This window comes from Lampetra fluviatilis, chromosome 8 (assembly GCF_964198595.1).
Source record: "Lampetra fluviatilis chromosome 8, kcLamFluv1.1, whole genome shotgun sequence".
NCBI classification, from domain to species: domain Eukaryota; kingdom Metazoa; phylum Chordata; class Hyperoartia; order Petromyzontiformes; family Petromyzontidae; genus Lampetra; species Lampetra fluviatilis.
The window spans coordinates 942348-966403 of record NC_136282.1 but is presented as its reverse complement, the minus strand read 5'-3'; the positions used below and the strand labels follow the sequence as shown (position 1 = coordinate 966403).

Genomic DNA, 24056 nt, shown 5'->3' with positions numbered 1-24056 from the left:
TGCAGAATATTATTGAGAGGATGTAAGCATGTGATCGGCAGTCCATTAAACCCTGCTTGCTCCTGTGGCTGGTTGGTCTCCACCAAGTAGCCTGCTTCCTGCACTTTATCTAAGACAGTTGCACAGTCCACCGTCAAGCACACTTGTTTTTTTTTATTTCTGAATCTGCAAGCGCTTGAAAGAGTGCACGTCCTTGTCGGCGAGGGATAAAACGTTTGCCTGCAAAGATGTCGATTTAACTTACTTGCCACCGTGGTGTTATTGAGAGTTCTCCCACACGTGAGAGATTGTGGAAGAGAGCAGCGTGTTGGTCACCAGTCCACAAAAATACACATTGCAAATAACTGTCACTACAGTGTTGCCTCCCCACTGTGGCTCTCTCACTGTCAGCTTCAGTTCATGTTTCACCCCTTGCAAGTGGATGTGGAGGCATCAATATCGCTTTCCTTCAAATATTTGTAGTTTTTCATGGTCTTGAATTTGAAATTCACCACCGTCCGATAGAGTTGGGAAACACAAACGTGGTTGCTATGTATGGTTGCTACTTGTCCAGTTGTGATCCGCGGCATGGCGCAGTTTGACCCGGTACAGTCCGGGAATCGGCATCTGTGTTTGGGTGGCAGGAGTTGATTTGTGCCGTGGTTTGGTAATTACTGCGCAGTGTTGATAATAAACTTACGCTTACTCAGACTTATGTCTGGGGTTGGTCCATTTACAAAAGTGCTTTCTAAAAATTATTAAGAGTAATTTGTGCGTGAATGATTTACATAAATCTGCAGTGTACATAATTGTAATAACTGTAATTTGTTGATTCCACGATCACTGCTGTGTTTTACACTTTTGCTTGGACGATAATAGGTTTTAACACTTTTTAAAACACTTCAAAAATAATAGTTTATACATGTCTGTATACACTGTAAAGTGTAGAAGGGTTTTAGAAAAACTCAGAAAGGCCTGGGCCTAAAACGACTCAGCCAGTATTATTGACCTCAATTTCACTTTGTGCTGTGACAGTCATTGTGACCTCGATGCTAATCAGGGTCCATATGATCCACTGTTGTCCCAGAAATTATCATGTGGAGTGAAATGTAATCTTTAATACTCCAGGTTAACACACGCTCTTACTGCTCGTGCACGTAACTCAGCTTGAGCTAAATATATGACACGTGCACGTTGCCCGGTAGGCTGCAGTGTGAACGCGGCGCACGCGCGTGGATGCACCGTGAGCACGTGCGACCCACTCACATGGCACGAGGAGTCGGCGCGATTCCAGCTCAAATCACAACGCAGCTTTGCGCAATGTTCGATATATATGTGGGAGTTCTGTATTTGTGGTGTGCGAAATCTATTATTTATTATTATTTAATCTTACATACTCCATTAAATATGTCTGCTAAGGATTGCCCACTTAATTATGATATGGTCTGATTTGAGCATGAAACTTCAGCCCAAGTTTATAGACAAATCGTGTGCACTATGGCACAGGAGCCTCGAGATTTCTCATGGGGGTGAGAGATGGAAGGGCCGGCTCAAGCAGCAGGTTTAGTCGGTTCAAGAGGAACCAAAACAAAACGTGAGGTCGAGGTAGGTGTTTGGGTAGCAGGTTTTGGTTTATGCCGAAATCTGGTGGTAATTGTGTTTAACTTCAAAGCAGTTAACTCCATCGTTTTGGATAGACCTAGGCTGACCGAGAAATCTGTCTGGGTTTGGTCAACAGTGGAAAAGGTGGCGACCTTCACGTGAGGCGACCCCAGGCAATGAATGAAAGCAGTTTTACTGGCAACAGTCCAGCAGTGGTCAAAGCAGAGGAGTACATTCAGCTGGCCGAGATCAACAGTAACATTGATTTTCTAAAATAAAAACAATGTCAAGATGTTTTCATTCACCATAATATAGGTTGTCTTGGGTTAGGTCACGTAAATATAGACGTGTCGTTAAACCCGCCACCACCTGACACAGCCAATTAGTAAAGTTTGTCACGTAAACGGAACGTGCTAATTAGTAACTAGTTCAGCACTAACCTGTGTGTTAGAGAGTAAACCCACAAGATTTGTAGGTTTACTCTCCAACAACAACACGTGTGGGTTTCCTCTGCAGCACACCACTCTGCTGATCTCGTCACTAATCGGCATGATTGGTTTAAGTGATAAACTTTACTAATTGGCTGTGTCAGGTCGTGGCAGGTTTAAAGACACATTTATATTTACGCAATCTAACCCAAAAAAACCTCCTTATGGATAATATTGGTCGCATAAGCCTCCGTGTTAAACTGATGTTTCATTGCACGTTTGTTTGGGGTGATTACTCGATGAGTTCCTAGGATACTGAGAACTCGTGATTGACGTCGTTGGCTCGACTCACATCACGAGCCACTGGACATCTTCAACACTGATGCTGCTAAACATTCACGCCTGGTTAATGTTGGAGGTGATTTGTGGGATACAGGCCAGGATAAAATATAGTTGGCTGCACCACTTTTTTTTAAATGCTTCGACACTTTGGAAACCCTTTGCAAACTTACAGTGCTTGCTCGTATCGTGCAAGTGCGGTAGTCATCAGCCTTATCGATCTAAAACGAGGGATTTATAAATACTGCAGCAAAAAAGTAACAAGACACTTGCACGTCAGTTTCATCCTTTTTGCAGCTCGTGAGTAACGTCGAGTCCTGCTCCCCCCTGTCCAGTTGAGCGTAGCAGCTCTGCCCTCTTGCTAACGGAGATCTCAGAGTTTTAGGCCGAGCCCTTCAGTGTAACAGCTCACGTTGCTGACCGGTGTACATCGCTCTCCCACACTAACCCCCCCCCCCCTCCTTTACCGAAAAAAGAATTTAAAAATAGCACCCACTGTAAAGCAAACCGTATCCATATCCAGCTCTTGGACAAAACCTGAAGGTGGAACACCTGTGTGGTGAAGTGAGCTGGATGGAGTGGTCTGGATAGCACAAGAAGGTTCTGCTTATAATTCTGAGGCAACTCCCGGAGTTTTAGTTTGTTTTCAACGTATGGGGGCGAAGCAGAGAGTGTGGGGACGAGCGGTTAGGGGCCATCCATTTAGTAGGTATGCAAAAATCTGTCTGAACTTGACCCCTCCGCCCCTCCCTGTACGCACGCGTACTTTTTACCCCCCCCCCCCCAAATCCTATAGAACGGCCAATATTTAATCCACGCAGAAACGATCAAGGATTAATAATATTAACGTGTTTAAGCAAACAGATAGTCCACCGCCAGACAATCTAACTGACTTGAAGGCCAATGTAGACAAATAATTATTATCGAGGCTTCACCCCCCTCCATGCGTACGTACTAAACGGATGGTCCCTTAATCTCCATAGGGGAAGTCAGACAGCGAATTCGTCCCACAGCCTCGCTACAGGTTTAGCCATTGCGCTTTGGGCGGGTGTCTCCTTCGCAGAGCGATGTCATCCCTCTGCGACTCGGCGATTCCACCTCCCAGGTCGTGCGAGCGCACAGGCGCGTGACCCTACCTCCTCTTGCCTCCCCTCCTCCCTCTCTCCCTCCCGTTAGCCAGCAAGACGTGTTTTTTTCCTCCCCCCCCCCCCCCCCCCATATAACATGATACAGTTGCTGAGCGGAGGCCCCGAATGTTTGTAACGTCAAGTGGTCAGCAACAAACGGCACCATAAAGTTGTAATGGGTAAGAGTTTCTTGAATTGAGCTAGGTTATTGTTATAATAAGACCTTGGGAAAAGAGACAATGGGAGGAGATTCCAAAGTGGAGTAGTGCCTAAAGTGTTCGTGATTGGGCGAGTGCATTGTTGTTGTCGTGACCTGCATTATGGTCGTTGAACACCATGTGGATGACAACAAACGGTGAGTCTGGCACGCCGAGTCCTGAACAGGGCAAGGGAGGAATCGCGTAGAGAAGATCGGGGGAACGGTAACCGGTGGTAGTAGCAGTAGCTTCCACAGAGCAGTGTGTTCATTGCCGGCGGCGGTTTCTCCGATGCGGAGAGGCCGCTGCCGCCCGCGTGCGGGGCCCTTGGCCCTCCCTGGCCACGGTGTGCGGTTTCCACGCCCGTGCCCGCACCCTCAATTTGCCTAGGCCGAGACCGCAGAGAGAGACACGCCGTCTGGCTCGGAGGAAAATAAAGAATTCTTTGAGAGCCCGAGTGACGTTTGGGACCGTTCTCTCCATCAGCCCGATCAATGTGTGTGCCCAGAGCTGGCTGCGGCGATTTATTTTCCCGCCGGAGCTTGCCAGCACGACAATTGCAATTATTGTGCATTGTTCCCTCGCCGGGATCCCCAGAGGGAGATGGGGGGAGTGAGCTTCAAATGAGTGTGAACACACACACACCTTCTCTTTCAGGCCCTGCACAAGCAGCTTTGATTGCTCCCTGCAACTTGGCATGTGAAGAATTTCACAGCCTACTGAGAGCTCTGGAGCAGAGTTACAATCACAGGCTTTTAGGCAAGCAGGGGGGGTCAGAATGGCAGGGGCCAAGCAGGGGGGCCGCAGGAGCAAACAATAGGCCACTGATGTCGCATTAGCTAGGCTTTAGAGCTGACATTGTGGCGGGCGCGAGCCATTAAGGAGCCCAGGTCCCCGGCGATGTTTGAAAGAAGATCCGCAATGCGGCCCAAATGCAGAGAGGGCTTGATAGGTCACGCCTGCCAGGAGAGCGATTGTATCTGAGCCAGAGGGAGGGCAAGGACAGGGCACCGAGCAGGCTGCAGCGAATGAAGCGTCTTTGTGGATGCGGCAACAATGATTCTTCTGTTTTGAAAAAAAAAAGCTTAAATAAAATGTAAAATAAAATTATTTTTCAATTGTACATTTTAAATTGTACATGATTAACAGATTGTTTCGCCAAATAACTTTTAATATGCATATATACTTGATTAATTTCCCGCAGGGAATTAATTACTATGATTGTATGCAAAGGTTTGACTAAAGTGTGGCAAAATGAACAAAGCATGGGAACCAGCTTTTGTGTTGCAGAAGTACGTATTATGAAAGGTGTTTGTCACGCAAACATTTTAACATCTGTTTTTATAATTTAATTGCATTTTTATAACCTCGTTTTGTTTTCCTTTCACTTGCATTTGTACAAAAATTGAAATGTATTGGGCCACATTACATCAGCTTTAGACAGAGGCGATTGCAGTTTCTCAAGAAGAAAGAACCAAAAATAATTATCATTGTGATCCTTGAGTGAAGAAGCACAGTGGCCAAAACTAGTCAAGGTCACTGATGCTCAGCATCAGACGGAGTGGTGCTGTCAGAAACAGGAATATTCCAAAGCGTGTGCGCACGTTAAGTTATTTATTGTGTCCAGAGAGAGTGAGAGAGACGCTCATCTCAACAAAGTTACGAGTGGCGTCTTAATTCAGGCTGGGGGTTCCTGGCGATATCGTGGCATTTTAACCGAGTTTGGCATCCGTGAATACGTTTTCTTTTTCACACAGATCAACCAAAAACCCTTCAAGCCTATGATTCATGGCCGTGTAATCGGTTTGGCACAGGAAGTCAGAAATCCAGGTGTCATCTGTGATCCAAACACTGTCTTTCGAGGCTCATATAAAAAAAGCAAGACTTTATTTTTACATCTTAGGAATATCTCCGTTTCCCTTCACTCTGCTTCAGATGCAGAGAAGCTGCTCTGTGCCTTTATTTAATCTCGCATCGACGATTGCAGCGGCGTGCTCCGTGGCGTCGTTAAGAAGGTGCTTAAAAAATGACAGCTTCTTCAGAGTGGGGCCGCGAGGGTGTTCACCAGCACTGACTTCCAGTTTCAATATGGATTCAGGTTAAAATCTACATCAGCTTACATCAGAGACACGCGGCTGCACCCACACGTGCCCCCAATGTCTCTTAAGATCTACGGGTACAAGCCTTCTCTGCGTTCCCAGGCCGTAATGCCTTTGGCCGATGGGCGACCGAGCTGTTTCCCTCCGTGTGACAGCCCCCAGACTCTGGAACTCTCCCACGAGATATCTGGATCTCTGAGTCTGTGGACGATTTTAAAAGCTCATCATATAACTTACGTATACACTGGCGTGTATCAACTTTTAGCTAATTCAGCAAAAAGCTTTTAGTATTTACTTTTTTCTCGTATTTTGGTTGCACGAGTTACTGTCATGCTGAGTGTCTGCCGGCGCTTTGAGACCTTTGGTGAAAGTTGCTTTATGCGTAAGAAGTGTTGTTGTCATGACTGCATTATTCAATTGCTAAAGAGCGCAAGGCGTGTCGCCTATGCCGAGGGAATGAACATGACGGCGACGTGAAGGGAGAACGGCGAGCACACCTTTGACGTTGAGAAACGGAGAGCGACACGGTGGGGGAAGTGCAGTCGCAGGTGCCGCGGCTCATGGGGCATCGACACATTTGTGCTTTTAGAAGGATAATAAAATATAGGCCGATCCGAAGTGTTACGTTTATAGAACTTAGATTGTACATTTCCGTACGCAAACTATTTTTTTCATTTAATATTGAATTTAATGAACATATGTGACGGTATAATATTATGTACCTGTGATTTATTTAGCAAAGTAAAAAAGAGCAATTAAAATGTATTTTTTTTACAAAGAATATACTTTGTCTAGGAGTAGATTTGAGACAACCTCACGTTAGAGCCACTCTAGGAATGTTGGAGGCAACACCAAGACAAGTAGTACACACATTCCTTTGAGAAGTAAAGGATTAGAAGTATTCCGCTCACCGTTTGGTTGTGGCCGAGAGGTGCTCACGTTTCCACAGAGCTCGGGCCCATGCGTGAACTTCGGGAGTAATTACGGCTACTCGACGCGAGTTTTAAAGACGCAACGAATGAGCTGGAAAGTGAGCTTCCAACAACCCCCTTGACGTTGTTGACATTTCATTCAAATGCTCGTGGACGTTGTGCAACCATCCTCCAAAAGCACTGACGACATTAATCAGCAGAAATTTGGTTTTCTGCAGCGTATTTGGAGAAGAAAAAACTCACACCGCTGATGTCCGGTGCATGAAATACGTCGGCTCGTTTTCACGCTTTTAGAAATGCCGTGTGCGGAAAATACATTTGACGGCACAGGGGGGCTCACCGCGCTCACATGTGGGCTAAAAGGCTGGTGGGATTTTTTAAATATATAGTTACCGAACAAAGGCCCAACGTGTCAAGCGGCCAACAATAGACAGCCGTGTTATCAAAGTTGTTCTGAGTAATCTGAGCTTGCACGTTTCTTGAATTGAGAAATGTTGTTATTATGAGAGCTTGGGAAAAGAGTCGATGGGAGGGAATTCCCGAGTGGAACAGCATGTAGGAAGACGCAGAACTGAGAAGCGTTGTGGTCTGCAGTCATTCTCCTAATTTCCGTGAGTGCTTTAGAGGTGCCAGCTTTCCCATTGCAGACCAAACCTGGACTATATATGTCTCAATCGGCCCAGATCGATCAGAACTGTGCAGTATACAGATCACGGTACAAATCAACTCCTGCCACTCGAACACAGACACCAATTCCTGGACTGTTACCCGACTTCTGTCCCAATGCGAGCTCCGTGGGTTAAGCCGCTCACCTCACCACTCCCACCCTCCGCAGCTGGAGGGAAGCAATTGTGCATTTCCCCCCCCGTTATTGCCTAGCTAATTTCGCGCTACGTTCCGGGTACGTTCGGGCGAATGTGCATCGGTGAACGCGTTAGCTCCGTGAGTCACCCCGCTGGATTGACGACGGTGATCGTGTTCGGCTGGCGTGCCCTAGAGCCCGTGACGTGCCGTCACGACCGGATCGTGAGGTCCAAAGGCGGGCAACCCCCCCTTGAGCGTGAGCGAGAGCTAAGTGTACGGCCCAGGTGCAGCTCAGAGGCTGCCGCGAGAAATCTGCTCACCCCAGCGACTGAATGCAGCGCGGGTAAATATTGTGATAAAAAAAGGTGTTCACATGAAGGAGACAGCCTCTTTAATATTGCACAGAGAGCAGAGCAGACAACCCCGGGACAGGTTTGACAGGGGCTCTGAAAAGAGTAATGCGCGATTCCACCAGAGAACTGGCAATGTACGGATCGTACTGCACATCTTGTGTGACAAAATCAGTCTTAACCTCTGTGGCAAATCGGTCTTGCATGTCATCTTTCTGGCTCCGAGGGTGAAATGATTGCATCAGTTAAATGCGATTGTTTAGCTTTAAAACAATGCAAGCAGTTTTCATATTTGCAATATTTTTTCGTTAAACGAATGAAAGGAAACCTGTGTGATATCAATAGTTAATGTTCACTTGTGTGTGTGTCTGTCATCTGACACCCTAGACAACCTTACACACAAGATGTTCCTTCTCAGGGGATTTGTCAGATGACGTTTTTTTAAAAAAATGAAATTAAAATAAATTATCTTTGTTGGTGACATTTATTTTGCCAGTAATGTATGTTCAACTACTTGAACGTCTTTCACACCGTATGTAGCGAACCATGCTAAGCGGAGGTGGATTACACCTCGTAACACTCCCCTCTCTAAGATATGGATCAATCACTTACACAGTATTTATCAGCTGTAGCAAAGAAAGTAATCGGTGTCATTCGCAATCAGTGGGGTATCTCTAAATGGATCACCCTGCAGTACAATTGTAGTGAGTCACTTCAGAGACACTAATAGTAGGAAGCATACACCTTTATTCTACACTTTCCACAGTATAGGGGATAACTATATACGGGTCAGGACAGCCGGCACACTGCCTGACCCAACACCGACGATGAGGTGAAGATGGGGACGAAGACTTGTGAAGACGAAGGGTTCCATTCCCCAACCGCAGCAGCCCCGACCCAGCGTCGGGGCCTCCCTTTAATCCTCTCCAGCGTCGCCCGGCTCTGCCCTCGGCCACGTCCCTTCTGGAACCCACCAGAAGGTTCTGGGCTCTACCCCACGTGTTCCCTCTGTAACCTTTACCCTACATCCGTGCCTATTACGTGCCCTGCTGGCAGACCGGCCGCTGTATCCTCAAATGCCCTTCACTGCCACTGCTACGCGCTCCAGGGCACCCTTCACCTGCCCTGCTGGTAGCCCAGGCTATTACACCTGCGATCCTGCTCTCTACCAGTAACCAGCGCTACGCGCCGTAGTGACCCATTCTATGTCACTACACAATGAACAGACGTTTATCTGTATGCATAGCAACTAAAATACAATGCGAAGTTATGAATGCGATACGCATGACAACAGCAAAAAATCTGACAAAAGTAGGAGCCAATTCGAACGCTGCAGGTGTGAGGTAGCGAACCATTGCCTGGGCTTTAGTGCAGACGCAATGGTTCTGCACAGCGTCAAACAAAGTGGACAGTCTTGATTTTTGGTCCGGCTCAACACCGACTTTTCCCGCAAACCATTCGGGCGCCTCTTTCTCAATCGGACGTCAGCTTGAGTCCTCTGTTGCCCAGCGTGTGAAGAAGCCATTGGCTCGTTAGCCAACGACTTGCACGGGAGCCTCGCGACGAATGAAAGCCAAGCACCGCTGCATTACCGCGTGCACCACCCAGGCCCCGTCGTCCAAACGTAAACATTGAATGAAGTTCCGGCATGAAACCCACTCATCCTGCAGCAGCCCAGGTACACTTTCACAAAGACAAAAATTCCCCGTGTATCCTTAACAGACTGTAGGAGCAAATGCTTGCTAGCGAGCACCGTCTCGTCAGTGGCGATGTTTACACACCACGCCAGGCTGAGTCGACCTTTGGGAGGCCCAGGACCGATTCAGATCATCCTCACTTGCATTGGCCGTAGAGCAACACGCTAACCGCTAAAATACCACTCCCCACTTCACTTACTCGCACACCCTGACACTGACACACTCACCAACACACTCTCACCCTCTCACTGACACACTCAAACACACGCACTCACCCCCACACCGACACACACACACTCTCACCCCCTCACTGACACACACACACTCTCACCGACACACACACACTCTCCCCCCCTCACCGACACACACACACACACACACGCTCTCACCCCCTCACCGACACACACACACTCTCATCCCCTCACCGACACACACACACTCTCACACTATCACCGACACACACACACACTCACCCCCTCACCGACACACACACACTCTCACCCCCTCACCAACACACACACACTCTCACCCTCTCACTGACACACACACACTCTCACCCTCTCACTGACACACTCAAACACACGCACTCACCAACACACTCACACACTCTCACCGACACACACACACTCTCACACTCTCACCGACACACACACTCTCACACTCTCACCGACACACACACACTCTCACCCCCTCACCGACACACACACACTCTAACCCCCTCACCGACACATACACACTCTCACTGACACACACACACTATCACCCCCTCACCGACACACACACTCTCACCCCCTCTCCGACACACACACACTCTCACTGACACACACACACTATCACCCTCTCACCGACACACACACTCTCACCCCCTCTCCGACACACACACACTCTCACTGACACACACACACTATCACCCCCTCACCGACACACACACACTATCACCCCCTCACCGACACACACACTCTCACCCTCTCACCGACACACACACACTATCACCCACTCACCGAAACACACACTCTCACCCCCTCACCGACACACACACCCTCTCACCCCCTCACCGACACACACACACACTCACCCCCTCACCGACACACACACACACACACACTCTCTCACACTCTCACCGACACACACACATTCTCACCCCCTCAACGACACACACACACTCTCACCCCCTCAACGACACACACACACTCTCACCCCCTCACCGACGCACACACACACTCACCCCCTCAACGACACACACACTCTCACCCCCTCACCGACACACACACACTCTCACCCCCTCAACGACACACACACACTCTCACCCCCTCACCGACGCACACACACACTCTCTCACCGACACACACAAACTCTCGCCCCCTCACCGACACACACACTCTCACCCCCTCACCGACGCACACACACACTCTCTCACCGACACACACAAACTCTCGCCCCCTCACCGACACACACACTCTCACCCCCTCACCGACACACACACACACTCTCACCCCCTCACCGACACACACACACACTCTCACAATCTCACCGACACACACCCACACTCTCACCCCCTCACCGACACACACACACTCTCACACTCTCACCCCCTCACCGACAGACACACACACTCACCCCCTCACAAACACACACACACCCTCACACTCTCACCGACACACACACTCTCACCCCCTCACCGATACACACACACTCTCACACTCTCACCGACACACACACACACTCTCACCCCCTCACCGACACACACACACACTCTCACCCCCTCACCGACACACACACACTCTCACACTCTCACCGACACACACACTCTCACCCGCTCACCGATACACACACTCTCACCCCCTCACCGACACACACACACTCTCACCCCCTCACCGACACACACACACACTCTCACCCCCTCACCGACACACACACACACTCTCACACTCTCACCGACACACACACACTCTCACCCCCTCACCGACACACACACTCTCACCCCCTCACCGACACACACACACTCTCACACTCACACTGTCACCCCCTCACCGACACACACACACTCTCACCCCCTCACTGACATACACACACTCTCACCCCCTCTCCGACACACACACACTCTCACCCCCTCACCGACACACACACACACTCTCACACTCTCACCGACACACACACACTCTCACCCCCTCACCGACACACACACTCTCACCCCCTCACCGACACACACACACTCACACTGTCACCCCCTCACCGACACACACACACTCTCACCCCCTCACTGACATACACACACTCTCACCCCCTCAACGACACACATACACTCTCACACTCACACTGTCACCCCCTCACCGACACACACACACTCTCACCCCCTCACTGACATACACACACTCTCACACCCTCTCCGACACACACACACTCTCACCCCCTCACTGACATACACACACTCTCACCCCCTCTACGACACACACACACTCTCACACTCACGGTCTCACCCCCGCACCGACTCACGATCTCACCCCCGCACTCCGTTGTGTTTGGTGTCGCGAGCCGTGCCGGCGTGGGTACCACTCCGCAGACACACCCGGGGTTTCCATTCAGTGAATTTTACATTTGTATATTTCTCTTGTTCATTGATGCTTTAGAAAGTTATGCACCTTTCCTGGAATGTTCAGCAGCCAAATCCCTTCTGAGTTACCACTCCCCCTTTTAAGTTCCATCTCGTGTAATAGTGTAATATTACTACTACTCCTGCAACGGCAATCGCCGTCTTTCTGTCTGTCAGCAGCTGTCCGCTACTCCAAACAGACGTGATCATTCAGTTCCTGTGGAGTCTGGTCACCCTCCTGTTTAATGCTATCCAACCTATATTTCCGTGACAAAATAAATAATCTGACAGTATGCCTCCTCCCCATAGGTGTCCCGTGTATTGTTTTACACATCCAACTTGTGTACACGACAATATGGGAGCACATCTTATCAGCAACATTGGTTCAATGCAAAGAAAGTCTGGGCCAGTTTCGACATTCAGTGCCTCACCAGCAGAGTCAGGCTTGCTGAAGCCAATGTTGTTGACAGGCAAGGACGCAATATGCTCGTAATAATAACAATCAGTATCACTGTAGAGAAACGCAATGATTATTTTGCGTGATAGATTTCTGTAGTTTCCTTCACGCATGAGCTGCAGAGTCAGAAGCTCAGCAACGTCTTGTTGCACTCATCTTACGAGCATCGTCCTTCTGCTGGTACCAACTTCCCTGGACCGGTTCATCTCGACTCACCCGCTACACAATTTAACCCAAAGTGACTCGCGAAAAACTTCCCTCGATTCAGCCACAATAGCTGCTACCCGCACGATTACACATCTAGTGACATCGCTGGATGTCACCATGCTGTGGGTGTAGTACCGGCCCTAGAGGGGCACGGTGTGCGCTGGATAATAGCGTTGGATGGCACCAGGCTGTAGGTGCAGTGCCGGCCCTACAGGACAGGGTGTGTGGGTGCCGACCGAAGGATGAGGTTGTGTGAGGCCATGGCACTCTGGTTGATCCGTGAGGACGCGTGACCGGTTAAGTTGACAGAGGGGCCCCACGAGGGGGGTAGGGGGGTCACGTGATTGGGACCCAGATTCTTCCCGAGGATTCTGGAAGGTAGACGTGGCCAAGGGCAGAGCCGGCCACGCCGGGTCCCAAAGTCTACATCTGTGACTCAGTTGAACCCATTACACACAGAAGGGTGCCGATGAAGCGTCTACAAACTTGGGAACGTGATCGTTGGGACCACTGGGCAGGGCCAGGAGGCGCCTGTGGGGCTTCAATCGTGGAGGGCCTGGTCGCCATGGGCCGAGAGCATTGTGTGCTGCGGCTGGCTTACAATCTCATTCCATGAGTGGATGGCGGGGAACTCTCCAACCTGCCCCCCCCTCTCTCTCTTGTTTTGGGTAAATAAGGGAGGCAGGACGACACTCTGCGGTGGCGGCGGCGAGTTCCCGTTGGAAATACTTCACTGTCGAAAATTAGTTGGCGCACCATCTGCGTAAGATTCATTTTATTGCGACTGTTTGGCCATTAGTGGTATTGATCTGCTGATTGATGGTATTGTTTAGCTGTTTTTAAGTCCTGGACTTTCTTGTCAGCTGATTAAGGGATTTGTTTTCACACTGCTCTGACGATTGTCTGGTGGAGGCAGGTGGAAGGTTGCCCTATTTGAGAGCGCTCGCCGTGAGCTTTCGCCGACACAGCTGTGAGCCCGGCGTGCGCCACCGAGCTGCGGTGCAGGTGCTGCCTACGGGCTCGGGGTGGGGAGGGTTTGTGCGCGGCTGGGCCGCTGGTTCATGACTCCTCCTTTTTGCCCGACTCATTCTTCACGCGTGGGCCGTCTTTTAGTTACGGTTGACAACTTCCTCGAATCGTATCGAAAAAGGAAAAAAAACAATATCGGTGTATCAGGCGTGCTACCCTTTGTCGCACTGTTCTCATACTTTGAAAAATATCCCTTTCAGTCTTGCAATGAAATGTTCAACTAAAAGTGGCATTAGTCAATTAAGTCAAAGTACAACAAGGAAATTCATCCACGTGTATTCCACGTTGTACAAGCCAAACACAACATTTTTGCGTAGGTGGTACCTAATGCACTCTTTATCAAGACTACTGCACCATGCAGTGAATTTAACCTAATAGCGGGACCCCGGGGTCCAGAATAAAACAAATCGTAATTCATTATTTTTGTTGGCAACTCCGTCCCACCGCGCACATAAACGCCATAACCCACCAGAAATCAACCCTCTCGTTCTTCACCAAGCACCCGTCGTTGCAAAAATTGCCGTAGTCATAAACAAAATTTTTAAACTTTGATTAGCGCATCGTGTAGAGCTCGTCGAGAGGAATATATTGCCGTGTCGTTCGCCTTCGACAGACATACAATGACGTCGCAGTGCAGTTTATGCGAGAGCCGTGGCCTTATGGGACCCCTGGGTCCCACTATGAGGTTCATTATTGTCGAAAGCGTTTTTACATTTTCAATGCTAAATTGTAAATATGTAGTTGTTGCTTAGTTATTTACTGTGGTTACGTGTAAAGACAATTCCAATGTCGTTATGTACCTGATAGTTAATTATTTCCAGGATGCCAGACATCCCTCACAACCAGAAGTGTTCTGCACCCCCCCCCCCTTAGTGCAGCTTCCAGAGGTTTGGCTCCGTTTAACGTTGTGAATTTCACGACAATTATTGGCCACGCCTGACCTTGGAATTCAGCTAAATCTGGTTTCACTTCGTCGTGCTGCGTCACGTGTCATTGGGGAGGCTGTGCTGCTTGTGAATTTTTCTATCCACTGGTCCTTTCAGGAAACGTGACGTCAAATCCCTCGCTGGACCAGGGGGCACGCTCGTGTCTGAGACAGGCAGGAGGCACGCTAGGGAACTTGTCATCGCAACGGCGAACCTCTACATGATGTATTTGTCATGACGCGCACGCTCATGTGACCATCGTGTGACATATATACGAGCTAAATATAACAGCTTAAATGGATGTGTTCGGAGATTGCGCGACTGAATACATCACGTCACGTGACATTCCTCAAACGGTTTCCTTGCTTGGGTCGTGCTCGCCCCATTATCGAGCGTGAGTAACTCATTCCGTGGTTGTCTCACGTCTAGTCAACGAAGGAACCGATGTAAATCTCAGTCTCTTGGGGCGTTCAAAGGGGGCTCCTTATCGTCAAGTAGGAGCTGGACATGGGTAAAGTTGTCTGCCATCTAGCATGCCTTTATCTTTTGCAAATGTCAACAATTGGAGATGGGACCTTGATAACGATGGCACGCGCATCTCTCGCGTGCTTGACGTCGTCGCGTCTGCATTGTTCAGAACGTCAACGCAAGCGCGGGCAGTTTGTGGTGAGCGCCGGTGAGCGTCTGCCGAACCCTCCCAGGGGCAACTGCATGCCCCCCTTCCATAGCTAAAGGGCAGCCGTCTACACCGCCAATGACCGGCATCGACCCTGGGATTACGGAGAAACGCGAGAGCCACGACTCAACGCTGCCCATTACCTTGCAGCTTGTTTGTCAAAGAGTGATTCAGCTGAAGTTACTACAAATCGGTAAAAAATTGCTCGTAACTTGTTACAATTCTTGTGCAAGAATGTTATGCACAATAAAATAACGCTACACGATACTTACATTTGCAAAGTAAAGTTTCAGTGGATGAAGGCGCTTCTGCGAAGTTGCCACGTTGTGCCAAATGCACTTTCTTCTCACGATTGTGCTGCGATGCTGCTCAAACTTAATGATAACGATCAACAACGTGCACGCCATTGTAGAGACTGGGGACGCGTAATATTAAGAAGTTCAAATCCTGGTTTGGGAGGTTGACTCAGCCCATCATTCCTCCAGGGTTGATAAACAAAAAATGAGTGCCAATTTGTGGGGAAAGCCAACAGCAGCAGCGGTTGCCCCATGTACGATTAGACTTATGCCCGCTAAAATAAGGTGGAACGTACACCACTGTAAAGGGATGAGTACCAATGCCTCAATGGTCATTTGAGCAGAGTATCACTTTAATCATTTGTAACCACCGCAGCTTGTGCGGCCAGAGGGAGCGGTGTACCGAGGATACGCTCCTCCTGTTGTACGTATGTTGAACTTCTTTCGCACACTGCATGAAGACAACCGTGCTAATCGGAGGTGCGGGAGGGGATGTTTGGCTGCCCCAGTCCGTAGGAGACACAATCACGGCTGCCAACAAGCCCGCATCGCAACGTGCTGCAGGTCATTTTAAAAAGCCTTTCGCTGAAACGCAAACTGGGAGACAAAAAAATGTCTGCGACCCCCGTAACGTTTTATTCTTAGCTATAAACTGTGGGAAAAAATAATTGTATTTAAAACTTTCATTGGGTGGGGAGGTGGTTGGCGGGGTGGGCTGGGGTAGGTGGGGGTGGAATGCCCACACACTGGAGCGGCGGTGCGATGCGAGAGAGGGCACACCGCGCTTCAGCGGCTGCTCGCGGTTCACACGGCGGCGGCGGCAAAGGCGGAGATAGAATCATCTCAGCGAGCTGCCGGGCGTGCATTTCTAATGGGCTCCCGCTGCATTACTGAAAGAACAAAATGAAAGGGAAAGTGATAACTGCTGATAAATGGAGTAAATAGTTTGAAAAACACGTTTCTTTTTTTACAACGATAAAGTAACATTATTGCTAACAAATGTCCGCTCATAAAAGGGTTTGCGCACACCACACGCGATGTGAACTCCGCACGATGTCGCATTTCGGCTTAGAAGGTGCAGACTAACCTCTCAACCCGTTGCCTTTAAAGTGTAATTGTCCGATGGAAATTCCCGATAACGGTCGAATTACCCAGTGGGATCAACAGAGTGTGAGCCTGAGATCTGGCGAGAGCCAGATGCTATAACCTCGTCGGAGATCATAACAGCAAAGGAACGGCGATGCGTGGGCTATGCATTTAAATAATCCAGTCAACATCGCGGCAGATTTAAATGCGTGTCTCAATCATAATGTTCACACTCTATTACAGGGTTTAAAAGCCGTATGGAGGCTATAGTTTAAATAGAAATTTATATTTTTTCACTTAACCTGTTGCTTTCAACGCTGTTTCAAATTGTACGGGGCGATTTTATTTTTCAAAATGCCCGTAAGTGTCATAACCCGCACGAAATGTGAACGTGTATAGATGTTTAATACCGTCATGCAGACATTCTGAGCATCCCCAGTGACGTTAATACCCGTTGTGTTCTCAACGCAATTGGATCTGCCATTGAATAGAAAAAACATGTATTTTGCAATTCTACATACGAGTTTAAACTATTCCTATAATTCTTTAATGACAGCTTGATGAGGACAATTCCACACTGCATGCGTGGGGACGAAGATGAATGCCTCACGATAATTAACCTGCTCAGCTGCATTCTGCACAACCACTGTCCATGCCATCGCTCCTCCTCCTGCTCGTTGCTCTGAGCACCGGAGGGGCATGGGGGGATCGCTCACGAGCACGCGGTGCCTCCTGCAACGCAACTCGCATCACAACAGCACCCATTGGCAAGGGAAACTTTAATGCAGGCTTCAAACAAATAGATTCGTCTTCAAACTCGGGGAATGCGCATTCCGCGGACCAGAGCTCTCTCAGCCCTAGCCAAATCTTTGAGTTTAGGGGTCTAAATGACGAAATAGATACACATTCGGTTATTTTGGGCTGGTGGTCTGGTTAAGGCTTTTGTACACGCAATGCACTTTCTTGAGCGTGATGTTTATTCTGTGCTGCTGAAGAGTAGACGTAAAAGATGCTGCAATCTCACCACAAGCATAAGCATCCATGATGCACTTCCCACCTTTGGACCTGGACAGTCCGGGAAGTAGTATCTGTGTCCGTGCGGCAAGAGTGGAATTGTACCCAGATCTGGTATCTGTATTGTGTTGAACTTTCTCATAGGATAGCGCTCAGTTTTAATAATTAACGCCATGCTGGCTGTGAAATATGTCCGGGTTTGCTCTACAGTGGGAAAGGTGGCAGCCCCAGGTCACCTGTAGGCTGTGAGGCATTCCAGCGCCCTTGGTGGGTGGGTGGACGTGTGGCTAAGCGAGCGCCGTGCATGTGCGTGCGTGTGTGTGCGTGTGCCACATGCCCAGGCTCGGCGGAGGGGCTGGCGGAGCGTGAGCACCAGCTCGCCGGGATGATCTCCCAGCTGAGCAGCCTGCGCGAGCAGCTCCTGGCCGCCCACGACGAGCAGAAGAAGCTGGCCACCTCGCAGCTCGAGAAGCAGCGGCAGCAGATGGACCTCGCGAGGCAGCAGCAGGAGCAGGTGCCCCCTCGCGCCGCGCTCGCACCGCGCGGCGCGACACTCCCCGCCGCCCTGCGCCGCCACTCGGTGCGGCCCGCACGGCGCTAGACGCGAGAGTCCTCCACAGCGATGACGATGTCCCTCGTGCGCGGTTACCGGCACGCCGGATCAGAGAGGCAAGGCGGGTGGCCCAGCGATCGGAATGCTGGCGAGTTCTAATCCCGGTCGTAGGTTGACTCAGCCCATCGTTCCTCTGCAGTAGATACAATGGTAACCACGTTGCGGGGAAGTCAACCGTGGTTGTCGTATGGAGCGACTTGTCCGCACCATAAGATGGGTAATTTCCACAACTGACTCAGGGCTGTAAACTTGAAGATGAGCACTAATGCCTCGATGTCTAGTTGACCTGGAGATCACTCTGACTTCTGTTCTTGCGAACACCCATGCAGTGGTAGACAACTATAAATCAGCGCACGTTGAGCGATGTGCAGCTTTAAACAAATTAACGTAATTAAAATTAACAAAGCAATGGCTATAAACCAACCCTTTAATTAAGTTGGCTCTTATTTTGATGAACAAGGTGCAACTAAGGGTGCTAACAATCAGTTGCAAACACACTTCTACTGCTCCTACTGCTCCTGCTGCTCCTGCGTGGGCACGGGCAGCCTCGCCAACAGCTGACTTGAATGGGAGTGCCCAAGCACCGCGCGGCGTCGTGACACAGCGGTGCAGGGCGCTCACAAAGCCGGCCACTTGTGGCCAGCGCCACCGTCCGTGAGATGTGCTCATGCACCGTGTGCACTCCTCGGTGGCAGAGGCAGATTAAGTTTTCATTTCCTCACAAGGATGGCTTGGCACACATCTGCATGCTTCGGCATTTCATTGTCTTTTCGACTTGAAACTAAATATTCTCGGGAAAAAAACTGAGAATAATTTGCCTGCATTTGGGGTTTTCTCAACCATTTCCCACATTTCTGCGAGTTTTTTTTTCGTATGGAATAATTACTGTTTGTGTGCCTTCCCCCAGACATTTGTACGACACATAATACAAATCGGCCTGTTAGAACCCACGACCTGGAAACCAGCACACATAATCGTTCCTATAAGATGTGCTACAACTCACAACAACGCACTCACTCACCCAACTACTCACCACCCACTCATCACACCGCAGGTCACAACTCACAACAATGCACTCACCCAACTACTCACCACCCACGCACCACACTGCAGGTCACAACTCACAACAACGCACTCACTCACCCAACTACTCACCACCCACTCACCACACCGCAGGTCACCACTCACAATAACGGACTCACTCACCCAACTTCTCACCACCAACTCACTACACCGCAGGTCACCACTCACAACAACGCACTCACTCACCCAACTACTCACCACCAACTCACTACACCGCAGGTCACCACTCACAACAACGCACTCACTCACCCAACTACTCACCACCAACTCACTACACCGCAGGTCACCATTCACAACAACGCACTCACTCACCCAACTACTCACCACCAACTCACTACACCGCAGGTCACCACTCACAACAACGCACTCACTCACCCAACTACTCACCACCAACTCACTACACCGCAGGTCACCACTCACAACAACGCACTCACTCACCTAACTACTCACCACAAACTCACCACACTGCAGGTCATCGTACTTCTCTTTATGCTTTTTCCCTCACACCGCTACACGTTGGAATTCCCTCCTCCCATCCTCTCTCATCCCCAAGCTCGCACATCAATAACCTTGCTTCAATTCCACAAACGTGTTCACGCCTATCCTTTTACGACGTTGACGGAGCCGTTCGTTGTTGGCCGCTCCGTCGATGTGTTGTGGCCTTTGTACCTCTTGCTTGGCCATCGTGCAAAAGAAAGAAGGCACACGCCACGTGCCGAGGGGCCCCAGTGGTCGTCCTCATCCCCACCTAGGCACCGGCCGCCGTCTCCCGAGCGTTTGGGACTCGGCTCGGCTCCGTTTGTTAATCATCCCCTCTACAGCCTCGCTCGTTCACGTGGCTCGGCGTCTGTCACCCTACCTCTCAGTTGTGCGAGTCTTCGTGTGGGAGAAATGTGTGACCTTTTTTTTACGGGAGCGATGCCGAGTCAGTAGATGCAGTTAATTAGTTATCACCACAAACTGCAGTGGTATATTAATAGAATGTGCACGCCTGTGTGTGTGTAATGAATGAGATGACAGATCGATGTCTAATAACACATTCAATTAAAACACTAATTGGCATGCATTTGGGATACACGTGCATTCCTTACAATTCTTAAATGTCTTTAATTTTACATACATGTTGTCTGAATTATGAATAAGCTAAAAGGGCGGTAATAATGGAAAGTAATGCGTGTAACAGTTTCTCCATTTTGTATTTATTGTATATGGTGGAAAGTATTTTCCCATGTTGGTACAAACCCTGGTCTGGGAACTCTGTTGACGTTTAATATTTTAAATTGTAACCACATATGATGTGTTTGCATGGCAATTCCACGCACGATTAATAAAACACCTTAAGCTCGCTGAAATGTGGAGAGACGCTAAAGCAACCTTTGCGGCACCATGCCCAGTCAATACCTTCCACCTGGGGCATTGCCACCGCCATGCACGCTTCAGAGCATCGTGCTTCTCGGTGTCGCGCTTCTCAATGAGCTTCTCCATGTCATGCTTGACAATGAGCGTCCTTGATCGGCAGTCGTGACACATCACAGGACTCAAAGGCTGATGTATATATACATAGGTATGTATATATGTATAGGTATGTATATATATTGAACAGAGTTGCTGAGTACAAGGCTGAAGGCCCAAAGCATCAAGCAGCCAGCAATATGCAGCAGTATTCTCAAAGTTGGTATGGGTAATCTGAGTTAACACGTTTCTTGAATCGAGCAAGGTTATTAGGATTATTATCAGAGCCTGGGGAAAGAGTCAATGGGAGTGAATTACAAATGCGAGCAAGATGAGGGAAGAAGCAGAATGAGAGGTATTGTGACGTGGAGTGTGGTGGTTGAATGCAGTGTGGATGAGATGAAACAGTCAATGTGGTAGTCCTCAACATCATCATGATAATGATGTTGAGTTGGATGACTTGTCTGGCACCATACTTCGGTTAGAACTGTACAAGACTACGGAAAAGACATGGTAAACAACCTGATCTCTAGTTGTCTCTTGCGAGACTCGAGCGCTGGTACGAGTCCGGTCTCGGCAGTTAGGCTGCTCTATGTCGCAGGACCGGCGCACAAGAGCCTACATTTATATTTGGGAATGCTCGGTTCCTCGGACAGTTTTCCAACTGCGTCCGATGACACGGATCGCAGCGCGACTACGTCTCTCGCTTATGCTCGCCGCTAGAAGGCAAAGTTTGGCTAATATCCGCTGGCGCCATCCAGTGTAACACCTCGAAGACTGTCGCACGCAGCTCGTACTCGGATCCTGTCTGGACAGCGAAGCCAACGCGGTTGGTTCCAGAGGAGAGAGGTGATGTGCCCCGTATGGTGATATGCGTGTTTGTAATCCGGTGGCCGAGAGGGTGGGTTGCCTGGGGTGGAGTCCAAGTGAGGCACCCACGGGTGTGCGTCTCTGGCACAGGGCAGCCGCGCAGGCTGCGCGTCGCCACGCTGCATGTGCGTGGTCCCTTCGGCGCCCCGCAAACCAATTGACCAAACCTTCCAAAACCAGCTTCTCCTGCAGATTAATATTGAGACTCCGGTGATTCAAAGCCAAATGAAGACGTTGAATATGTCTGTACCCTCGGAATCCTGAAGCTGAATTGATTTTATCCAAATAGACATGGCTTAAAAGCATTTTCCTTGATGCTGGGCATATTTATAAAAAAAAACAAGTACTGTGGTGAACGAAACGCAGGTGGTATTGTTCGGTAACTGCAGTGTGTCTGCTCTTTGTACTTTGGTTGAGATCCTTCTGAGACCCCTCACATCGCAGTATACGTACAAACACTTATATTACAACATAAAAACATTGTAAAATTCTAATCTCTTTTGGACATGGGATCTGAATGAAATGACTGGACCAGATTGGAGCTGCCGAAACGTGTATCGGCCTGGTCCAGACTAGCAATGCGGTGCAATGATCCAAACCGCACCGCCGTGCTGCCGCGTACAAACCGCTCCAAGCTTGCCCCCCCCCCCCTCTTCCTCGTTGCTGCGAGGGGACAACAACCCCCCGCACAAAGCGCCACCCCCAACCAGTGCCTGTGGAGGGGGGGGGGGGGCGATGCTTCACAGTGACGTCTAGAGCCCCCCAGCTCGTGTGGTTGGCTGTCGGTAGGGCATGGCTGCGGAGGGACGCTTTATGATGCAAGTCAGAGGTCAACCTACGGTCGCCACCAATACCACTGGAAACCAAATATGGATATAGTCGAATGCAGTATCCTGTGATAAAGTACCAGATCTTGGTACAGGTCAATTCCTGCCACACCCGAACACAGATGCCAAATGCCGGACTGTCCAGGTCAAATCCAGACAGGTGACAACTTTAGGTTCAAGCCCAGCTGTGTTTGAATCCTTCAACTTACTACTGCTCCCTAGCAATTCGGCTGGAGGCCAGGATGTGTCTTAATTCGAGTCCCGACGGGATTTAGGCAAGGGATTTGCGTACATTTCCGTGAGAACATAGGGGTGGTCGGGACTCGCCTTAAGTCCACCATTATTACGTCCACACGCACCCACGCTCTGACCAACACATGCACGCAGACACACTATTACAGATACAAAGATCCCCCGTATAGCCTTAACATACTTTTGGGGCAAGTGATGTGAGCACTGATGAAGGCCAGCATGGCACACGGGGGGGGGGTGAGTGGCCAGCACCACGCCCAACTGCATTAGTCTTCCAAGTGGCGATATTTACAAGACCGTTTCAGATCATTGTCACTGGTGTTGACCGTGAGCGGGAATCGAACTCGGGTGGCCAGGTTTGTAGCGCAGCGCGCTAACCGCTACACTACCGCTCCACACAACAACAACCGCCATTCGCCACTAAGTGGCGGTGATGTCACCACGACGCTTGTGCCAGGCCATGTGCACCTTGAGGCCATGTGAAGTGTCGAACGCCCGCTGGCAGGAGGTCACGGGGCAGACCCAGGTGCCACAGGTCGACTGACTGATACACACGCACAGACACGCTATCACAAATACAAACTTTCACAAACACACACTTATGTCTGTATGTAAAATGTATTTCACACCGTACATAGCCAACAAACACACGCATGCACAATCACATACAAAGACTCTCCCCACATAGACTTCCACTGCCATTAATAAATATAGATCCCCCATATAGCCTGAAAGAGACTTAGCGAGCACAGAGTAAGGCCAGGACAGCAAACAATAGACACACACGCAAAAACATACATGCACATAACATTCACATGCAAAATAACACTCCAACAATTACATACGTGCACTCTCACACATTCAAATTAATGCGTGCAAAATCACACTTTACTTCAAACACGTTAATAACATAAACGTACAACTCAAGCTCAACCACAGCCTGGCGGTGGGGATGTGCACAGATCCTCCACGTTTCGCACTGCGCACTTTCGGTGGCGACGTAAATCGCTGCCTGGAAGGATTTTACACAGTTTTACACAATATATATTAAAAAAACTATTTTTAAACTATTAAACTATTTTTTTTACCAGGTAAGGCTCACTGAGCTATATAGCTATTTTTCA

General features: G+C 49.4%; 1 protein-coding gene across 6 annotated transcripts in view; it reads left to right on the top strand.

Moving 5' to 3' along the window:
- The window catches only part of LOC144933765 (transcription factor Sox-5-like), a 298948-nt gene that overhangs the window by 106094 nt on the left and 168798 nt on the right, over positions 1–24056 (top strand). For all 6 annotated transcript variants that reach the window (XM_078858849.1, XM_078858848.1, XM_078858847.1 and 3 more), the window contains exon 5: positions 18177–18349. In XM_078858849.1, coding sequence (XP_078714975.1) covers positions 18177–18349 — 173 coding nt within the window. The remainder of the gene's footprint in view (positions 1–18176; positions 18350–24056) is intronic.